The sequence below is a fragment of the Pogoniulus pusillus genome, chromosome 36 (genome assembly GCF_015220805.1).
Source record: "Pogoniulus pusillus isolate bPogPus1 chromosome 36, bPogPus1.pri, whole genome shotgun sequence".
Lineage (NCBI taxonomy): Eukaryota > Metazoa > Chordata > Aves > Piciformes > Lybiidae > Pogoniulus > Pogoniulus pusillus.
In genome coordinates, this window is record NC_087299.1 from 1,268,198 (window position 1) to 1,289,303 (window position 21,106).

Here is a 21,106-nt window from a genome sequence, read left to right on the forward strand (position 1 = left end):
CACTGAAAAAAAAAAGGAGAAAGAACCAAAAGAGACCTCCCCCCCCCCCCCCTTTCCTGGGTCCTCCCTGGGTACCCCCAGATGCCAAGGTGGGTGGTGAGGATGGGGCTGGTGTTACACCCCCCACTCCCTGTGTCCTGGCCTGGGTGGCTGAGGTGCCCCTGCCCTGTGCCAGCTCCTTCCTCGCCGTGCTGGGCCTTGGGAGCTGCCACTCCTCTTAGCGACCCCCAGGGTCCCAGCAGTGATGGGGACACAGAGCCCCAAAGTAGAGGGAGGGGTGGCAGGAGGAGATGGCACCCGTGGGGGGTGGCAATCCCTGAGGGTAGTGCCCATGATGAGGTGGGGCCGGAGCTGGTGTGTGTGATGGTGACACAGCCTTTGAGGTGGTGTCCCCAGAGCTGGTGGCCATGCTGATGACCATGTTTGGTCCCCAAACCATTGCTCAGGCTAAGATGTCCTAAGAGCTGGTGCCCAGGGTGAGGTGTTCCTGGAGCTGGTGCCTGGCATAAGGTGTCCCCAGAGCTGGTGGCTGTGGCCAGGTCTCCCTGCCAGGGACACTGATGTCAGTGATACGCCCTTGAACCGAAGCTGGTGACCATGGTGCTGAGGTGCCCCCAAAGCTGGTGACCATGGTGGTGAGGTGCCCCCAAAGCTGATGACCATGGTGCTGAGGTGCTCCCAAAGCTGGTGACCATGGTGCTGAGGTGCCCCCAAAGCTGGTGACCATGGTGGTGAGGTGCCCCCAAAGCTGGTGACCATGGTGCCGAGGTGCCCCCAAAGCTGGTGCCTGTGGCAGAGTCCTTAGAGCTGGTGTCAGGTTGGAGGTGTCCCATGGCTGGTGCCCATGGCTCGTGTCACAGAACCATGAACTCGTTGGGGTTGGCAGAGCCCTCCAAGATCGTCCAGTCCAACCCTCAGCCCACCACCGCCACCGAACCACGTCCCCAAGTGCCACGGCCACAGCCTTCCCGACCAGCTCCAGGGCTGGAGCCCCGATGGGCTCGGGGTGGGGACCCTTCAGCGGGGCTGCAGTGCTGCCTCTCCCCTTCCTGCTGGGGCCACCACCAGCCTCCACCACCCACCCTGCAGCCCAGCAGGAAGCTCTGCAGGTGCCCCCCCCCAGCACAAACCACACCGACAGCTCCGGCACCAATTCACTGCTTTTGCTCCTCTTTATTCTCCGCCTCTGGCAGCCGCGGGAGGGGGCCGGAGGGGGGGGGGGGTCCCCTCCTTTCCCCCCCCGCACTTCCGCATGGGGACCCCCTGCTGTGTATGCCCCAACCTTCCCCCCACACCCCCCCACTCAGCTCCTCCAACCACCACAAAGCAACACAGCAGGGCGGGGGGGGGGCAAAAAAGGTCTTTTTTTTCCTCCTCCCTTTTCAGCTTCTTTTTTTTTGTTTGTTTTATGGTTTTTTGTGGCTTTTTTTTTAACCATTTTTAACCTTTTTTACTAAGGTAGGAACTAGTTCTAGGGAGGTGGGGGGGGGGCTGCTTTGTTTTCGTTTCTTTTTTCCCCCTACCCCCCCCCCAACATAAAAAAAGCCCCCAAATTGGGGGGGATAAAAGGGGAGCTGGGGGGGGTGGGGGTTAAGTGTATAAGAGACTATTTACAGGGTATTAACATGCGGACAAAAGGAGGTTACACATCGCTATGGTACAACATTGAGGGGGGGGGAAGGGCAAGGAAGGAGGGAGGAAAAAAAATGGGGGGGGAATGTGTGTTAAAAATGAATAAAGGGAAGGTAAATGACCCCCCCCCCCCGCAACCCCCCCAAGCAAAAACAAAAATCCCACAACAGAAACACTGAGTTAAGGCTTAAAAAGTGTATAAAAAATAACTCAGATCCCAACCTGGAAGCAAAAGGACAGAAGCCAGAGGAGGGGTGGGGGGTGGCTTTGGAGGCGTGAGGGGTGGGGGGCATGGGCACCCCTCTCAATGTCCCCCTCAATCCCCCCCCCCAGTTCTATTTACAGGCACGCAGCAAAGCCACTCCCCCCTCCTCCTTCCCCCCTTCCAAAAATCAGGGATTTTGGAGGAGGTCTCCTTGGATTTTTAAGGGGGGGGGGTTGGATGCAGCTGCAGCGCTCTGCCCGGCCTCAAAATGCTCCCCTGCCCCCTCCCCCTCCCCCCCCCGCCCCTTACAAAAACAAAACCAAACCAAAACCCCGAATCGGTTAAAAATCCTCCCTCGTCCCCTCCACCCCCGGAGGCGGCAGCCGCTGGAGTCCATAATGGGGGTGGGGGAGGGGCGAGGTGGCGGCAGGACCTTGGACGCCCCCTCCCCAAAGCTTCACTTTCGTCTCGGTCCGGGGTCGCTGTTGGGGCTCGTTCCTGTTTTCAGCAGCACCAAAGTTCTTGGCCAATAAATATAGAATATATATTTGTATCCAAAAACGGGGCGGGGGGGGGGGAGGGCAGGACCTCCACCCCCGCCCCACCACCTCCTGCGGCCCCCACCCACCCCGCCCCTCCCAGCCCCACCCACCCCCCCAAAAAATAACCCAACCCGCCGAGATTCAAAGTGCTCTGAAACCGTCTTTGGATGTCACCTAACCCACGGGGAGGGGACAACACGGCCCCAGGGGCGTCCGGCCAGGGCTGGGGTGCTGCAGGTGGGTTCCCTCCTTCTTCCTCCTCCTCGGTGGTGGGGGGGCTCTCCTGTCCGTCTGTGTGTGCGTCCCCCCCGACCCTGTGCCGCCGCCGCCGCCGCTGTCCCCGGTTAGATGAGGGAGATCCGCACGGGAATGCCAGGGGACTCGGTGCGCTGCGGGGAGTGCTGGCTGACCAGGTGCTCCACCACCGTGTGTTTGGACATGTGCTTCATCAGGTACGTCTCCTGCGGAGGACAAGAACGGTTCAGCAGGGCGGGGGTTGGAAGGGAGCTCTGGGGAGCATCCGCTCCCACCCGCCCGGCTCCAGCAGGGGCAGCCACAGCAGCGTGCCCAGGGTCACAACAGCCTGGAAGCAATCCAGACAAGGAGACACCTCAGCCTCTCTGGGCAGCCTGCTCCAGGCCTCCAGCACCCTCACACCAAGTTTCTCCCTCTGTTCGAATGGAACTTTCTGGGTTCCAGCCTGTGCCCACTGCCCCTTGGCCTTGATTTAACATGGGCTGCGTCCTGCACCCGGGTAACCACCCCCGGAATGCTCCAGGCTCGGGGCAGGGTGGCTGGAAACTGCCCAGCAGACAGAGAGCTGGGGATGTTGGTTGACAGCAGTCAAAGATGAGCCAGGGTGGGCCCAGGTGGCCAAGAAGGGCACCAGCAGCCTGGCCTACATCAGCCAAGAGACAGGGAAAGGGTGGCTGGATGGACAGAGGGAGAGAAGGGATGATGGGATGGAGGGAAGCGATAGGTAGGAAGAAGGACATCTCCAAGGAAGCCAGACAAAGGTGAGGACACAGGGACTGACAGAAGGATGCATGGGAAGAGACAAAAGGCCAAAGGTCTCCTGGAGAGTGGAGTGTGGGCAGCAGGTCAAGGAAGGTTCTCCTGCTCCTCCACTCTGCCCAAGGGATGCCACATGCAGAGTCCTGGGTCCAGTTCTGGGCTCCCCAGTTCTGGCCAACAGGGCCTGGGCAGGGATTGTCCTCCTGTACTGGGTACTGGTGAGGCTGCGCTTCAAGGCCTGAGTTCAGCTCTGGGGGCCTCACTGCAAGGAGGACACTGAGGAGCTGGAGCAGGTCCAGACTGGGGCAATGAAGCTGAGAAAGGGTCTGGAGAACAGGGCTGAGGGAGCTGGGGGTGCTGAGGCTGGAGAAGAGGAAGCAGAGGGGGGACCTCATTGCTCTCTACAGCTGTCTGAAAGGAGGTTGGAGCCAGCTGGGGTTGGCTGCTTCTCCCAAGGGACAGGGCAAGAAGGAATGGCCTTCAGTTGGACATAGCAGGGTTTAAGTTGGGCATTAGAAGAAACTTCTTCACTGCAAGGGTTCTCAAACACTGGAGCAGGCTGCCCAGGGAGGTGGCTGAAGCCCCATCCCTGGAGGTGTTCTAGTGCCACAGCAATGTGGTGCTGAGTGCCATGGTTTAGCAGCAGCCTTGGTAGAGTGACAGAATGGTTGGCCTGGATGCTCCGAAAGGTCTCCTCCAACCAGAATGATTCTGATTCCTGACCCTGGGCATCACTGACAAGTCTGAGCTCAGCCTCTTGCACCCCACAGCAACTTGAGCTCTTGCTGAGCATTGCTCGGCTCCCCTTTGGGGCTGCTCTTCTGCAAGCTCAACAGCTCCAGGGCTGTCATCAGCCTTTGCTCCTCGCAGAGCTGCTCCAGGCCCCTCAGTATCTTTGTAGACTCCCCTGAGCTCTCTCCAGCAGGTCCCTGTCTCTCCTGACCTAGGAAGCCCAGCACTGGACCCAGGACTCCAGAGGTGGCCTCACTAAAGCAGAGTAAAGGGGCAGGGGAACCTCCTTTGCCCTGCTGCCCCCACTCTTCTTCATGCTCCCCAGGACACCATTGCCCTTCTTGGCCACAAGAGCACCTCACTGGCTCCAGGACACTTGTGCCCCAGCACTCCCAGGTCCTTCTCCATGGAGCTGCTTCCCAGCAGATCCTCCCTCAGCTGTACTGCTGCTCTTTCCCAGGTGCAGGATCCTACCCTGGCCCTTGTTAACCTTCACTAGGTTGCTCTGCCCAGCTCTCCAGCCTGGCCAGGTCTGGCTGAACGGCAGCACAGTCTGAGGGGGCCTCAGCCACACCTGCCAGTTTGAGTGCTCCTATTTTCGGGTGCTGGGGGTGCTGGGGGGTCTCACCGAGGTGTAGGCGCGGCCGCACATGCTGCAGCAGTAGGCCTTGGCGTGCTTGATGGCATGAGCAGAGAGGTGGATCTGCAGCGAGGCCGAGTCCGTGTAGGCCCGGTAGCAGTTGGGGCACTTGTAGGGCTTGTCCTTGTTGTGCTGGCGCTGGTGGGACTGGGGAATGGTGGAGAAAGGAGGTTATGGTGGACACTGTGCTCACCACCACCTCCCCACGCTGGGGAGGGAGGTTTGGGGGTCCCTCAAACCCCTCCTGGGGTCCCAGCGCTGACCTGGAGGTTGGAGAGTTGCGTGAAGGCCTTTTCGCAGCCGGGGTGTGGGCACTTGTAGGGTCTGTCACCGGTGTGGATTCTGGGGACACACGGACATCAGGTCACTGTCTCCTCTCTCCACCCCTCCAGCACCCACCCCAGCACCCACAGTGGCCCCACAGCAGGTGGAGGGGTCACAACAGGGATGGGAACAGCAGTGACAGCACCTTGTAGAGCAACAAGCATGAAGATCCCAGCTGGGCACAGGAGTGCCAGGACAATACAGGGCTGAGAGCCAGGAGGGTTGGAAATGTGGAAGGTGCTGGAACTGATGAGTGTGGTGGGCACAATGAAGGTGGTGGAGCTGACAAGTGTGGTGGGCACAATGAAGGTGCTGGAACTGATGAGCGTGGTGGGCACAATGAAGGTGGTGGAGCTGATGAGCGTGGTGGGCACAATGAAGGTGCTGGAACTGATGAGCGTGGTGGGCACAATGAAGGTGGTGGAGCTGACGAGTGTGGTGGGCACAATGAAGGTGCTGGAACTGATGAGCGTGGTGGGCACAATGAAGGTGGTGGAGCTGATGCGTGTGGTGGGCAGAACGAAGGTGCTGGAGCTGATGAGCGTGGTGGGCACAATGAAGGTGGTGGAGCTGATGAGTGTGGTGGGCACAATGAAGGTGGTGGAGCTGATGAGCGTGGTGGGCACAATGAAGGTGGTGGAGCTGATGAGTGTGGTGGGCACAATGAAGGTGCTAGAGCTGATGAGTGTGGTGGGCATTAAGAAGGCAGTGGGGACCAACTGGTGTGGTGAGGATGGAGACCATGGTGGTCTCAATGAAGACAGTGGAGATCATGAGCATGATGGGGACTGGTGAAGGTGGTGAAGACTTATAAAGGTGCTGGAGTGGATGAACATAGTGGAGATGACGCAGGCGGTGGGGATGAGAAGCAGGATGGGGATGGATGCTCATGGTAGGGACAGATGAGAATGGTGGGAATGAGGAGCATAGAGGAGATGGAACATGGCAGGTGAAGGTGCTGGAGGTGATTGGACTATGCTTGGACTCAAGGATCTTAAAGATCTTCTCCACCTGAAAGGGGTCTATGGTGAGTGTGGAGGGGACATTGAAGGTGCTGGAGATGACAAACATGGTGGGGATGGATGAGCAGGGTGGGGTCAGTGGAGGTAATGGAAATCCCAAGTGTGGTGGGGCTTGATGAAGATGGTGGAGACTATAAAGGTACTGGAGATCATGACCATGGTGAGGCTGATGAAGGTGATGGGCATGGGCACAGTGTAGGTGGGTGAGTGCTGTGGGGATCAATAGAAGTGCTGGAGATTTTCCAGCCTAACTGATTCTGATTCCATGATGTGGACAATGAAGGTGCTGGAGGTGAGCATGGTGGGGTCAGTGAAGGTGGTGGGGCCAGACTGGCATGGTGGGCTCAGAGAAAGTAGAAAAGCTCATGAGCATGGTGAGATGTGTGAAAGTGCTGGAGATGGTGAGCATGGTGGGGATGATGAAGGCAGCAGCAACAATGAGCATGGAGATGGAGGAACAGGCCAGGGATGAAGAAGGTGGCAGGGACACGAAGAGTGGGGAAAGATGAGTGTAGTAGGCACAGTGAAGGCTCTTACATGAGGAGTGTGATGGGGATGGATTGGCATGGTGAGAAGAGCTGACCACGGTCGTGTCAATGCATGTGCTGGAGGTGAAGAGCACAGTGGGGATGAAGAAGGTGGTGGAGATGGAAAGAAAACAGTGGAGGTAGATGAAGTGTGGTGGGAAGCAATAAAGGTGCTGGAGATGACCAGTACAGGGAGGGAGGCCAATGAAGGTGCTGGAGATGACCAGCACGGGGAGGGAGGCCAATGAAGGTGCTGGAGATGACCAGCACGGGGAGGGAGGCCAATGAAGGTGCTGGAGATGACCAGCACGGGGAGGGAGGCCAATGAAGGTGCTGGAGGTGACCAGCACGGGGAGGGAGGCCAATGAAGGTGCTGGAGTATGAGCACAGTGGGGATAAATGACCATGGTAGAGGTAACGAATGCAGTGGAGAGAAAACGAGGTGGTGACAACAAAGGCAACAGGGACTGACTGGCATGGTAGGCACAGATGAACGTGGTAGGGATGCTAAGTGTGACAGGGACGTGCAGATGGTGAAGATGATGCCCATGGTGGAGATGATGAAGGCAATTGGGATGAGTCACTGTGGTGGGGATGGATGGACATGTTGGGGATGAAGAAGGTGGTAGGCACGACCAACACAGTGAGCTCCATCAGTAAGGTACAAGAGACACCAGGTGGAACCCCACCACCCACCAAGGGGAGCCAGGGCTAAAGAACCCCTTCCAAGCCCCTCAGAGCCCTTCCCATCCCCACAAGGCCACCAGCCCCTCTGACCTGGTGTGCTGCTGGAGGTGGGAGAGCTGGCGGAAGGACTTCTCGCAGTAGGAGCAGTGGTAGGGTTTGACGCCCAGGTGGATGCGGAGGTGCTGGGCCAGGTAGGAAGCGTTGGCAAAGGACTTGGAGCAGTGAGGGCACTTGTGGGGCTTGGCCTCTGTGTGCGACTTGGAGTGGATCTGCATCTCCGACTTGGTGAAGAACGTCAGGGGGCAGACCTTACACCTGCAGAGGTGGGCAGGTGGAGAACCCCGCAGGGACCAGGCTGGGGCTGGGGGGAGCACCCCAGCAGCACCTTGGCCTCCCTCTGAGCGGGTCGGGGGTGCCTACCTGTACGTCTTGCCCTCTTTGGCAATCTCCCCCGAAGCCAGGATGGGATAAGGAACCACCAGGACTGGTGGTCCCGAGGGGTTTTCTGCCTTGATCTTCTTCCGGCCTCGCTCGGCCTTGGGCGCTCCCAACAAACCATGGCCCTGGATTGTCTTTATGGAGTCGAGGAGGGGGGGGCTGGTGATTCCTGAGATTAGGGTGGGCGAGGAGGCGATGAGGCGACTCTGGCTGGTGGAGGTGGGTGTTGAGGGGGTGGTGGTCCCCGTCCCCGGGCTGGACTCCGAGGTGCTGACTGCCGGTGCACGGGAAGCCAGCCCCAACCCTGCTGAGCAAAGAGAGAGGGGGTGTTAATTTTAACAGGGTTAATTTTAACCTTCCCTCTTCTCTCCTAAATTGAGGGGAACCCTCCTCAGAAATGTCCACAGAAGCCACCAACCCACACACCCCCCCCACAGTGGTCCCCAAAAATCCCTTGTGGTGGTACCTGTGACGGTGCTGGTGGCTGGTCGGGCATGGAGGGCCACGTCGGGCTGGGGGACAGCTTGAGGATGGAGACCTGGGACCTGCTGGAGCTTGGGGAGGGACATGATGGACTGGCTGCTCTCAGCTGGGGAGGGGGGCACCAGAAGAGGCTGCTGGGAAGCCACAGAGGTGGGGGGCAAGTGTGGGGGTCGGATCTTCTCTGCCATCAACTGCTCCTTGATTTTGTTGATGAGGACCAGGTTGTCCAGCTGGTGATTAAGGTGGGAGAAGAAGGCAGAGGTAGGTGAAGGGTGGAGGAGTCAGCACCTCCCATGTCCATCTTTTCTCCCTCCTCCCAGAAATCCCACTGGGGGGGTGTGGGAAGGATCCTACCTGGCTGGGCATGGTGGGGGGGGGGCGGCCAGAAGTAGGGGTTGTTGAAGCGAGGTTCCGCCATCCTGTGAGGAAAAAGGGTGGGGCTGGGTTATGGGAGGGCACCAGATATTGCACAGACATGGCCCCCTTCCCACCCCCCCCAAAACAAAAGAACCCCCAGACTCTGTAAGAGGGCAGAGCAGGCAGTGAGCACGCAGGGCTGGGGGCAACACCAAGGGCCTTGAAGACCCCAAAATACCACCACAAATGAGGAGTGTGGATACCTCCAGGGCTTGGGTTTTTTTTTTTTTCTACTCCAAATTTTGCCAAAGGCTTCAAAATACCACTGAGGGCGAGGAGTGTAGGTACTTCCAGGGCTTGCATTTGGGGCTCAGTGAACAAAACCCACACCCAAGCCCTGGAGATATCCATGATGCTCCTCCAGTATCTCCAAGTAGGGGTTCTGGAGGTGGGCACAATGGAACACCAAACGAAGCCTGCCCAGGCGGATTTCACACCCCAAAAAGCCACTCCCAATCCTAAGGGAAGCTCCCAAGGCGCCACCCAGAGAAGCTTGGTTGGAAACTCAAATGCTGCAGGGCCAGGAGATGCTTAACCATGGTGGGAAAAGGAATTCCTTGGAGATAAGGAACATCAGGAAGGGGGACACTAAGGACACTGGCATCACTGGGCAGCACCACACTGACAAACCCCATTCTGGCGGGAGGTTTAAGGGGTTTGGAGTCTATGGGACCCTGAAGGGATGGGAAGAGAAGGTCCTTGGAGAGCTACAGATGGGATCCTGGGAGAAACCAGTCCAGCAAAGCACATTGCAGAAGCCATCAGGGTGATCTGGGGGTGACTATGGCAGAGCGGCGGTCTTTGGGCAAAGCGAGGTACAGCAAAGACACAGCTGCTGGATGGGCAGCCTCCTCCAAGGGGTGATGGTGCCACCAGGAGCATCCCTGCTCCCACAAAACAAGTGCTGTGGGGTGGGATGGGACAGCCAACCATCCACCTTCTCCTCCTCATCACACTTGCTTGGTGTCCTTAGTTTAAATCAGACCAGACTCTGGTGGACAGCGCCCAGAAAAAGGGCTGCTGGTCCCCGAAAAACAAGTACTGGTGACACTGGAGACTGAGTACCCCAACATGGTCACCCCACAGCTGGGGGCTGAACCCCTCCAGGCTGGGTTTGGGCCGGGGGGGGAACTGAGGCAGGGAGAAGAGGAGCACCTGAGGGTGGTGGAACGGAGCAGCGCGGCGCAGGACAAGGCGAGTTTCAGGGCGACACGAAGCGAGGGCTACAGGCAGCAGCAGGGAACCAGAGATGTTCTGATGGCAGACACCAAATCCCCCTCCCCTGCCTCCAACTGCTCCATGCCACCGCCCACCTGCACCAAATTCAGGTCTTTTTCCAGACCCAGATCCTCACACTATTCCCTCAGGAAGTTTGCAGATGGCATCAAATGGATCTGATGGAGGGCAGGAGGCTCCACAGAGGGATGTGGCCAGGCTGGAAGGATGGGTGGAGGTCAGTGGGATGAGGTTCAACGAGGCCACATGCTGGGTCTGCACCTGAGTCACAACAACCCCATGAAGGCTCCAGGCTTGGGGCAGAGTGGCTGGAAATTGCCCAGCAGACAGAGACCTGGGGATGCTGGTTGGCAGCAGCTGAAGACGAGGCAGGGTGGCTAATAATCAAGATGAGCCAAGAAGGCCACCAGCATCTTGACCTGAACCAGTCAGTGTGGCCAGTAGGACGACAACAGGGATTGTGCTCCTGTACTGGGCACTGATGAGGCACACTTCAAGCCTTGGGTTCAGTTCTGGGCCCTTCACTCCAAGAAGGACATCGAGGTGCTGGAGCAGATCCAGAGAAGGGCAAGAAGCTGGTAAAGGGTCTGGAGAACAGGGTTGGTAAGGAGCAGCTGAGGGACCTGGGATTGCTCAGCCTGGAGAAGAGGAAGCCGAGAGACCTTCTGGCTCTCTACAACTTCCTGGAAGGTTGGAGCCAGGTGGGAGTTTTACCACTTCTCTTACGGAAGAAGTGACAGAACAAGAGGAAATAGCCTCAAGCTGTCCCAGTGGAAGTTTAGGTTGGCCATGAGGAATGATTTCTTTGGTGCAAGAGTGGGGAGGGATTGGAACAAGCTGCCCAGGGAGGTGGTGGAGTCCCCATCCCTGGAGGTGTTCAAGAAAGGTGTGGCCATGGCACCTTGGGATGTAGTTTAGTGAGCATGGCAGCGTTGGGTTGGTTAGACTGGACACCTCAGGAAGCTTTACCAACCCAAACAATCCCTGGTTCTCTGAATTTTCCCTGTTTTCTCTCTGCTCCCCATCTGCAGCAGAGCTGGGAGCCCTGCTGGGCACCACTGGCAGTTCCTGGGGCAGTACTCCATGCTCTCCTGTGCGGCGCCCACCTGCCGCCGGCTGCTCTCTACAGGTTCTATAGCATCTACAGGTACCCACACATCACCCACAGCTAACCCAGAGCTACTCAGAGATCTGCGGAATATGCCTCGGGATGACAGGAGAGCCTGGGATGATGGAGCAAGGGGCTGGAGCAGCAGCAGACGGGGCCAGCAGGGGAAGGAAAAGCTCCTGTCATAAAGCCAGGCAGGAGTGTGGGCAGCAGGCAGCAGCAGGAAGGAAAGCAGGCAGAGGGCAGGCAGAATGCAGGCAGAGAGGTTTAGACAAGAAAGTGGGCAGTGGGGAGGCAGAAAGCGTGCAGGAGCGCAGGCATATGATTGTAGGCAGGAAAGTAGGAGGCATGCAGCTAGGGTTGCAAGCAGGACAGCAGGCAGAAGAGTGTAATCAGGAAAAGTGGGCAGAAGAGTGCAGGCAGGAAAGCAGGAAGCAGAAAGGCAGGAGTGCAGGCAGAGAAGTGGGCAGCAGGTATCCAGAATACAGGCAGGAAAGCAAGCAGCAAGCAAAGGTGTGCAGGGAGGAAGGCGGGCAGTGGGCAGGCAGAAAGCAGGCAGGAAAGCAAGCAGCGGGCAGAGGAGAGCAGGCAGGAAAGCAGTGAGGTGCAGGCAGCAGGGCTCTGGGCACCCCCTGCCACAGCTGGGCACCCCGGCACAAGCCCCTCCAGCTCAGCCGTGGCGTGGGAAAACAGGAAACCAGTACTGGGAAGAGAAAATGGGAATTTTGGAGCTGCTGCCCCATCCCAGCAGGTGCCCTGCGACCTCCATCCTTCCCGTCTGGCCGTCTGTCCACCTGTCCCTCCTTCTCCCTGTTGCCAGAGCACACCGGGCTCCGCCGGAGCTGGCACTGGCACCAAGAAACCACCCAAACCATCCCCAAACCACCATCCAGCCGCGGCACGAAGCACCACCAGCATCCCTCAGACCCCTCATGCAACGCTACGGGGGGGGCTGGCAAAGGCAGGAAGCACATTTTGGGGAGGAAAGTGCAAATATCACGTGTGCCCCCCTCCCTGCCTCCACCCGGGGAGGTCTTATTGCATTCATTCTAAACTCTCTGTGCTCAGAGCTTGATGAACCCGGAATCAGGAGGAAAGAAACGGTCGGCGTGCCAAGAAAAACCCAAAACCCCTGTTCCTGTCCCCATTTCGTGTCAGCAATGGTGCAGAATTTCAGCGGGAGAGGCTTCCCTCCTCTGCCAGGGCTGGGATGGCTGGGGGAGGGAGCAGGAGGGGATGGAAAGCAGATGGGGAAATAAAATAAATATCTAAAACCCACCCCCCCTTTTTCTAGATTCTGGGCTAACTATGAAAAATGGAAGCTGACATGCAGCAGAGGAAGAAAAAAACAGAAAGAAATCCATTTAAATGGAAATTATGGAAGGTGGGGAATGCTGCAGTGGGCCTGCCCTGGCCCTGTGGGGCATGAGGACTATGGTAGGGCTCTCTGTGCCTCCCAAAGTTCGGCTGGGTAGGGGATTTTTCTGTAGCACAGCATGGGAAAACCCCAGGAACCCTCCACCAAGCACTGGATTCGGCCAACTTGGGGATGCCACAGGTTGTCCCAGGGGGTGCGGGTAGGTGCCAAAAGCATTGTGGCCACCCAAGCAGGCATGGCCAGAGAGGGAGGTCAGAAGAGCAAGCAGGAAGATGCAGGGAGCCCCAAAACATGGGGCTGAACCCCAAACTGCGGCAGGACGGCGCAGGACCTGGCACCACCGCTCAGCGGGGCAAAGCAACAGCACCTTGGGGTGACTCTAAAGACACCAAAACCATCGCCTCAGCACCCGGGGGTGGGGGAAGGCAGAGAGCAAGAGAAGCCAGGGCAAGGGGTAACAGGGAAAGAGGGATGGAGGCGTCGGCGGCAGCGAGGGATCGGCGGTGACAAGGTTACCGGGTGGGACGCCAGTGTTTTGGTACTCACAGGCTGGCCTCAGTAGCCAGGTGGCCGCAGCTGCCTGGGGAGACGTGTCGATGAGGCTCCAGATTGATGGGAGGTAGATGATGGCACGGGTGGGCACGAGCTCACTAGAGCCTTCCAACTTCCTACCCAACTGCCGCTAAGTCAAGCTACAGTTCTCTAGGGAACGCCTCTACCTTGGCAGCCCTCTCTGTCTCGCCTTCGCTGAAATAAAAAGAAACAAGAGATTTCTTTGCACGGCACCGCCGGGAGACAAGGGGCAGCTGCCGGCTACCGGCAAACCCCGAGGCCAGTAAGCCATCACCCACCCGCTATGGCCAGCCAACAGGCAAGGGGAAGGGGCCTGGGGTGCCTCGATGCGCCCTCAGCCACACAAGAAGCCGAGCCCTCGGTGACCCCAACCTGTCCCAGCCAAAGCATCAGGGCACAGCCCCCCTCCCCATGCCAAGCGGCAAGCACTGGAAAGCTGACTGGCCCGATTCGGCACAGGGGGACAGAGCCAAGCAGGGTGGGGGTCTCCTGTGTCTTGTGTTCCCATCAAATCTCTCACCACTATGGTAGACACAGGGGATGGTGACATAGCCGTGTCCCCACCACCTCCTGCAGCTGAGCAAGGGCAGAACGTGGCTCTGCCCTGCTCTGGGCCTCAGTTTTCCCCCAAAATCAGGATGCCACAGCCCCTCTCCCCATTAGGGACAGATTTCCCCTGGAGCAGGAGAGGTTCATCCAGGGAAAGCGAGAGCCTGGCCACAAAAAAGGCAAAACCAAAACAATCCAACAAACCCCAATCCCAGAGGACCAGGGTGGGAAAGCAGCATCCGGCACCATCCCGCAAAGGCGCATCCCTTCCCGCCCGGACTGTCCTCATCCGGGAGGGATTTACCCCAAAACAGAGGGGGCAGAAGGCAGGCGAGGCCGACGGGGGGGGGGCACAGACCGTGCGCCAGAAGAATTCGCCCAAGATGGAACCAATTAACCCCCCCCCCCTTCCGCCCCCCGAAGGGCTCTTTGCTGGGGTTTCTCCTGCGACTTTTCAACAAAACCAACCCAAAACAAGCCCTGGTGGAAAGCTCATCCCAGTCTGGGGTGGTCCCTGCTGGGAAAGGGAGGAGTGGGCACAGTTATCAGGAGCCAAGCACCGGCGTGAAGCTAAAGGAGAGGCAAAGCCACGCTGAGGACCACCATGGGATGTACGCCCCCAGTCCCAGGGATGAAGAAGGAGAGGAGGGAAGCAGGAAGGCAACGCTCCCTAAAGGATGAGGGGGCCGAGGCAGTGTGATCCCAAACCCTCAGGGTCTAAACACTGTCCATCCATCCCGTCACCGATGGGGACACCTGCGGGCACAGGGAAACCTGGCACGCACAGGGTGACAATTGTGCCAAACACTGAACCCATGTGCCCATCCCCAAACACAACATTCCACAATCCTGCCGGGGGGAGAGGGTACCTGCTTCCCCAGGCCCCCAAATACAGACACCCCCACAAAAAGAGCTCAGCGGGGCACCCCACAAGGCAAAGCAGCCAGCATGGGGAGCAAGGGGAAGCAACGGGGGAGTCTGGAGAGCACCCATGGGTGCCAGCGGGTGGGGAACCAGAGGCACAGGCCGAGCAGGGGGCGGGTTGCCCGAGAAGGCAGCGAGCGCGCACCAGATCCAGCATGCACTTGTGACATTGCACCCCCCAAAATCCACCGTGTGGAGGGAAAAAGCACAACAGGGGAGGGGGTATGAAGGAGGAAGAGATTATTTCACAGAGATAAATGGCTGCACCTTAAAACAGACATGTCAGGTGGTCACACACCATCAGCAGAGTCCCCTCTGCCCACCGAACCTGGTCCCCTCCCTTCCCCTCAGGGGAGTGGGGCAGTAGGGTGGCCCCAACTCCCCGCCACAGCCCACCAGGAGGGCCAAAAGCTGCTATATAAATATCAGATATAAATATATAAACGCGTGTGCTAACAGCTCCATTCTATCCATCCCTCTGTCGTTACGTGCACACACACATATACCATTTCTACACGCCAAGCACGGACACCCCCCCGCCCCCCCGTCCCCAGCTAGGTTCTTCTAGGGCGTTTAATGCCTAGCTCCGGAGCTCTAAACGAGGGCTGTCTTGTCCCCTCTCCGGTGCCCAGGGGACAGCCGGCATGCCCACCTCTGCGAGTACTGGCGTTGCTTCCCCTTATCCGCCGCGTCCATCTCCAGCTCTAGCTGAGCCCGGCTGCTGCACGCGGGGCGTTTCTCTACGGGGGGACAAGGAGGACAACTTCACACACCCCGAACCCACCGCCAGCCCCCGGCGCGCAAGATCCCGCAGCGAAGGAGGAGGAGGAGGAGGAGGAGGAAGAGGAGGAGGAACAACAAAAGCGAAGCGGCTCCGACCTACCCGACCTGTGGGAGCGTGGGGTTTTGCCTGGAAACAGAGAAAAAAAATAAAAATAATAATAATAATTTTAAAAAAAACCGTGGGGGGATATTTTTTAACTAGCTTGGGGAGCTCCCCCCACCCCAAGCGGACGGAGAGGCCGAGGGATGGGGAGCTGGCTGTAAAATCAGGGTTGAAATCCATTCCTGGGCTGCCTCTTGGCAAATTGCACGCCGGGAGGGCCCAAAAAAACTTTTTCACCTCCCTGCTAAAATATCTCTTCTATAATCTCAGAGGCCTCAGGCTCCAAGCCGCTATCGCCCGGGTTCAAAACCCCAGCTGATGTCTGAAGGACCACGGAGCTGGGGAACTTGGGGGGGGCGGGAAATAACAACCAAAGCCCAAGCGAGGGGCATCCTCCGGCCTTGCTGGGAGAGAAAAAAATAAAGAGAAAACAAAAACAGGAGAAAAAGAAATGAGGGGGAAAAAAAGAGGTGAAAGAAAAAAAAGAGGGAGAAAAAGGAGAAAAAAAAAAGGAGATAAAAAAAGGAGAAAAAAAGAAAAAAAGGAGAAAAAATGGAGGAAAAAAGGAGGAAAAAAATGAGAAAAAAATGGAGAAAAAAATGGAGGAAAAAAAATAAGAGAAAAGAAAAGGAGGAAAAAAAGGAGAAAAAAAGGAGGAAAAAAAAAAGGAGGAAAAAAAGGAGAAAAAAAAAAGGAGGGAAAAAAAAGGAGAAAAAAAAGGAGAAAAAAAAGGAGAAAAAAAAGGAGAAAAAAAAGGAGAAAAAAAAGGAGAAAAAAAAGGAGAAAAAAAAGGAGAAAAAAAAGGAGAAAAAAAAGGAGAAAAAAATGAGAAAGAAAAAGGAGGGAAAAAAAGGAGAAAAAAAAGGAGGAAAATAAAAGGATAAAAAAAGAGGGGGAAAAAAAAGGAGGGGAAAAAAAGGAGAAAAAAAAGGAGGGAAAAAAAGGAGAAAAAAAAAGGAGAAAAAAAAAGGAGAAAAAAAAGGAGAAAAAAAAGGAGAAAAAAAGGAGAAAAAAAAGGAGAAAAAAAAGGAGAAAAAAATGAGAAAGAAAAAGGAGGGAAAAAGGGGAAAAAAAGGAGGACAAAAAGGAGAAAAAAAAAAGAGAAAAAAATTATTTAGAAAAGGAGACAAAAAAAGGAGAAAAAAGGAAATAAAAAAGAGGAGAAAAAAGAAAGAAAAAAAGGGGGGGAAGGAAGACAAAACAGGGGAAAAAAGAGGGGAATAAAAAAGAGGGGGAAAAAGAGGGAAAAAATAGAAAAAAAATAGAGAAAAAAAAGAAAAAAGAAGAGGGAAAAGGGGGAAAAAAAGAGGGGAAAAAAGAGGGAAAAAAAAGAGGAAAAAAAAAAGGAATAGAAAAATAAGAGGAAAAATTGGGGGGGGAAGGGAGGGGAAAAAAAAAAAACAGCAAATTAATCATTCCTGGGGTTAAAAAAAAAAAAATCCATCTGTGGCCACACCGGCTTGAAGCTCCCCCCCAGGCCCCCCGACGTGGCGGGGAGATTATGGATGTATAAATAGTATATGGCTAAATATACGTCCAGGCAGGCAGGCAGACAGACAGACCTCGGCAGAGCCATGGAAATTTGGGTCCCTCGCTAAAGCTGCCGCATTCCTGCCAAAACGCCATGCGAAAAAACCAAACCTCCGCTCCCCCCAGCACCACCTCTTCCCCTCTCCTCAGACCTTCCAGCCAGACTTTCTAGACAAAACCGGTTAATGCGGAAAGAGAGGGAAAGGAAGACCGAGGTGGGGGGGGGAAATAATAAAGAAGAAGGGAGGAAAAACAAGGAATAAAACCGATGAGAATCATCATCATAACCAACCACCCCCCCCCTTTTTCCAAGAGCGTCTTCCGCCACCCCCTGTGTAAGCAAAAAAAAAAAGCAAGCAGCGAACAAATCAAAAAGCCACGAATAAAGGGGGGAAAAACCCCAAAATAAAAACCAAACAACCAACCAACCCCCCCCCCCCCCGCCAGGAAAAACACCAAAACATGCAACATCCACCAAAATAGGTACGCTCGGCTGCAATTAACTTTTCCATTAGACCATCCAGAGGCGGAGGAGAAAAAATAAAGAGAAAATCCAGCAAAATGGATATTTTCCTGGATGTCCTCTTCTCTTTTTTCCCCCCTTCTTCCTCTCCCCCACCCCCCCCCCGCCTCTTTTTCCTTCTTCCTCCTCGGCGAAAAGGGAGGGGGAGGTAAAAAAAAAAACAAAAAAACCAAGATTTAAAGGAAAAATAAAAGGGGACAAAAAATAGCGAAGTTTGGCGTTAAGTGAAGTTGAAATCCTCGACCTGGGAGGGGAAATTTGGGGAGGGGGGGGGAGGGAAAGGGCTTTTTTCTTTTTTTTTTTTTTTTTTAATTTTCCAGACAAAAAAAATAAAGGGTCGGGGGATGGGGATGGAAAAGGGGGGGGTCAGGGAAAGAAAGGGGGGGGGTAGGGAAAGAAAGGAAAGGGGGGGGGGTTGGGGAAAGAAATAGGGGGGATGGAAGGAAAGGGGGGATGGAAGGAAAGGGGGGGATGGAAGGAAGGGGGGGATGGAAGGAAGGGGGGGGATGGAGGGGGGGGGTGGCCCGGCCTGGAGCTTTCTTTCCCCCCCCCCCTTCACCCGCCGCCTCTCCCACATTCTCAGACGGTTTTATTAAAATTCGCAGACAAAAGGAAAACAAAAATGGCAGCCCAGGGCTTATTTTTAAATCGCCAGGCCGGGGACGCCATATTCTGCAGATCTGCGAGGAGGGGAGAGAGGGAGGGAAAGGCGGAGGGGGAAGGGGGCTCCGTCTGTGTGTGTGTGTGTGTGTGTGTGGAGGGGGGGGGTTGGTGGTGATAGAGAAACGCAGAGTGTGTGTGTGGGGGGGGGGGGGGGGGGGTGTTAAAAAAAAAGCAATCAAAATCCCCCCAAAAGTGTAAAGCAAAATCCGAATGAAAACGTTCGTCTTGATTTTTAAAACACCTTCGTCTGCCCTCCCCCACCCCCCCAAAAAAAACCCCGAACCAAAACAAAACACCGCAGCGCTAGGAGGGAGAGAGGAGAGCGCAGAAAGGGTGTGGGGGTGTGGGGCCGCCCCACACACACACACACAGAGCCATACCCGGGGTGGGGTTGGGGGGGGGGAAAGGTTGAGGTGTTTTGGATAGGGGGGGGGGGGGTGGGAAAGGAAGGGAAAGAAGGAGGTGGGGGGGGGGGGGGGGAAGGAAGGGAAGAGGAAAGGAAAGGAGGGAAAAAAAAAAAAAGAGAGAGGGGAAAAAAAAAAAGGCAACGGAGGTGGGGGGGTGGGGGGGGAAGGAAAAAAAAGCAGACACTTCCTATACCAACAGCCATGCTGCCCCGCCGCTCCGCCGCCGCAGGAAGATGGGGCCCGCGCCGCCCGCCTCCGCGCCCGCCCCCGCCGCCCGCCCAGCCCCGGGACGCGGCGGGCCCGGCCCGGCGCCGCCTTCACCCCCCACACACCCCCTTCCTCCCCCCCTAACCCCCGGTACCGGGAGAAGGGGAACACAGAGGAGAAAGGGAAAATGGGGAGGGGGGAGAGGCTCTGAGTGTTCCCAAACCCCTGCCCCCCCCCCCCCCCGCCCCGCTATCGAAGAGATTCGGAGCGGCTCCGAAGCCCCCCGCGGCCCCCTCAGACCTCCCTGGGTCTCCTCAGTGGATCCTCTCGGCTCTCTTCGGCTTCCCCAGCGCCGAATCGCGGTACCCCTCGGTTCTCAGCTCTCCCGATCCCCTCAGATCCCTCCAAAGTGTCTCAGTACCCCCCCCCCCCCCCCCCCCCCCCCGGTTCTCAGCTCTCCGGATCCCTCCGAAGCTCCTCAGCCCCTCCCTGGATCTCCTCAGAGCCCCCAAAGCTCCTCAGACCCCCACCGCACACACACACGCGGGGGTCCCTCAGGCCTTGAGGCCTCTCACTTTTCCTCAGTTCCCTCAGTTCTCAGCCCCACCACATCCCCCCCCCCCGGATCCTGTCCTACCCTCCCTGTTCCCCTCAGACCCCCCAGATCTCCTCATTACCTCTGGTTCTCCTCACACACACCCCACACCCCCCCCCCCAGGTTCTCCTCAGGTACCCCAAATCTCAGCCCCACCAAAATCTTCCTCAGTTCTCAGACCAAATCTCCTCAGAGCCCCCAGGTTCCTTCAGCCCCCCCCCCCGGACCCCCTCATCTCCCTTCGTTCCTCTCAGCCCCCACAAATGTCCTCAGCACCTTCAGTTCTCTCCACTCCTTCCTCCCCGCCCCGAGTTTGCCTCCATTCCACCCCCCAAAAAAATTCTTCAGCCGTCCTTGGTCTCCTCAACTCCCCTCTGGTTTCCACCAGCCCCTAGATTCTCCTCACACCCCCTCCCCAGTTCTCCTCAGACCCCCCCCAAATATCTCTATCCCCTCTGAAACCCTCTCAGCCCTCCCCATTCTCCTCAGCCTCCCCTCAAATCTCACCCCCCTCCCCAGTTCCCCTCTGTTCTACTCAGCCTTCATGATCCTCAGACCCCTCTCTCAGCCCCCCCAGATCTTCTCAGCCTCCCCAAATTCCCTTCAGTCTCCCTCAGTTCCCCTCAGCCTCCCCCAGATTTTCTCAGTGCCCCCCGACTCTCCTCGCCCCCCTCCACCCTCCCGGTTCTCCTCAGCACCTTCAGTTTGCTTCAGCCCCCCCCGGTTTGCCTCAGTTCCCCCACAAATCTCTTCAGGTTCCCCTCAGCCCCCCTGGGTGCCCCCAGACCTCTGCAGCCCCACAGCTCCCCTCAGGCTGCCGCCCTCGGCCTCTGGGGGTCTTTACAGCCCCTGCAGGGACTCTGTGTCCCTGTCCTGTCCCCCCCTGCCCTGTCCCCTCACTGCTGCTTCAGCCTCTTCAAGCTTTCCCCTGTCCCCATGGAGGTCTCCCCCCTCACCTCAGGGGCTCTCCATCCCCTCTGTGAGTCTCTGCATCCCCCAGGGTCTCCCCAAGTCCCCCCTCCCCAGCTTTGGCAGCCCCTAAGGCCTCCCCATTTGCTTTCTCCTTCCCAAGTCCCTTTCAAGGAACATCCTTTTTTCCCCCATTTTTTTTCTAATTTCAATTTCTGTCTCTGTTTGTTCCTCATTTTACCCATGTGTGTCCCCCTCCTCACCCCAAATCAGCATTTACAGCCCAAAGAGAAAGGCAGAGGGAGACCAATTCCACCCAGCCTGCAGCTGCCCCAGGGGAATAGAGGAGGGGATGAAGGTCCAGGTCAAGGCGATCATAGAAATCACAGACTCAGGCAGGTTGGAGGAGAGCTCCAGGCTCAGCCAGCCCAGCCTAGCACCCAGCCCTGCCCAACCAAGCAGACCATGGCACTAAGTGCCTGATCCAGGCTTTACTTCAACACCTCCACACACAGCAACTCCACCACCTCCCTGGGCAGCCCATTCCAGTGCCAATCACTCTCTGCCAGCAACTTCCTAACAACATCCAGCCTGGACCTGCTCTGGCACAGCTTGGGGCTGTGTCGCCTTCTTCTGTTGCTGGTTGCTGCTGGCACCCTTTGGTGATCCTTTGGATCTGGCTGTGTCCCCTACCCACATCTTTGGCACCACCAGGAACCAGGTGGCCTGGGATTCCCCCTACCTCCCAACACTTCCCCATTCTGGAAGGTCCCCAGATCCTTAAATCGTCCGTGACTCAACCCAGAACCTGAGCCAGCAGCTCCCAAACTCTCCTTCCATCTGATTTTCAGCTGTTGATGTCTGGCAGGTGGCACCCAGCACTGGTGTCACCACGAAAGGGGACACAGGGAGAGCCTGGAACACCTTGGAGCTTCCCTGGTGTCCCCAGAAGTCA

The 21,106-nt window shown here is 56.8% G+C and overlaps 1 protein-coding gene across 1 annotated transcript; it reads right to left on the bottom strand.

Annotated features, from left to right (window-relative positions):
* Positions 1-2,493: 2,493 nt before the first annotated feature.
* On the bottom strand, positions 2,494-17,259 carry ZNF362 (zinc finger protein 362). Its single transcript, XM_064171887.1, is given in 11 exon segments — positions 2,494-2,840; positions 4,754-4,912; positions 5,029-5,107; positions 7,416-7,640; positions 7,746-8,067; positions 8,230-8,476; positions 8,601-8,624; positions 8,626-8,665; positions 15,084-15,171; positions 15,315-15,341; positions 16,880-17,259. Coding segments are annotated over 11 exon segments (1,392 nt in total). The 5' UTR covers positions 16,944-17,259; the 3' UTR covers positions 2,494-2,723.
* Positions 17,260-21,106: the final 3,847 nt, after the last annotated feature.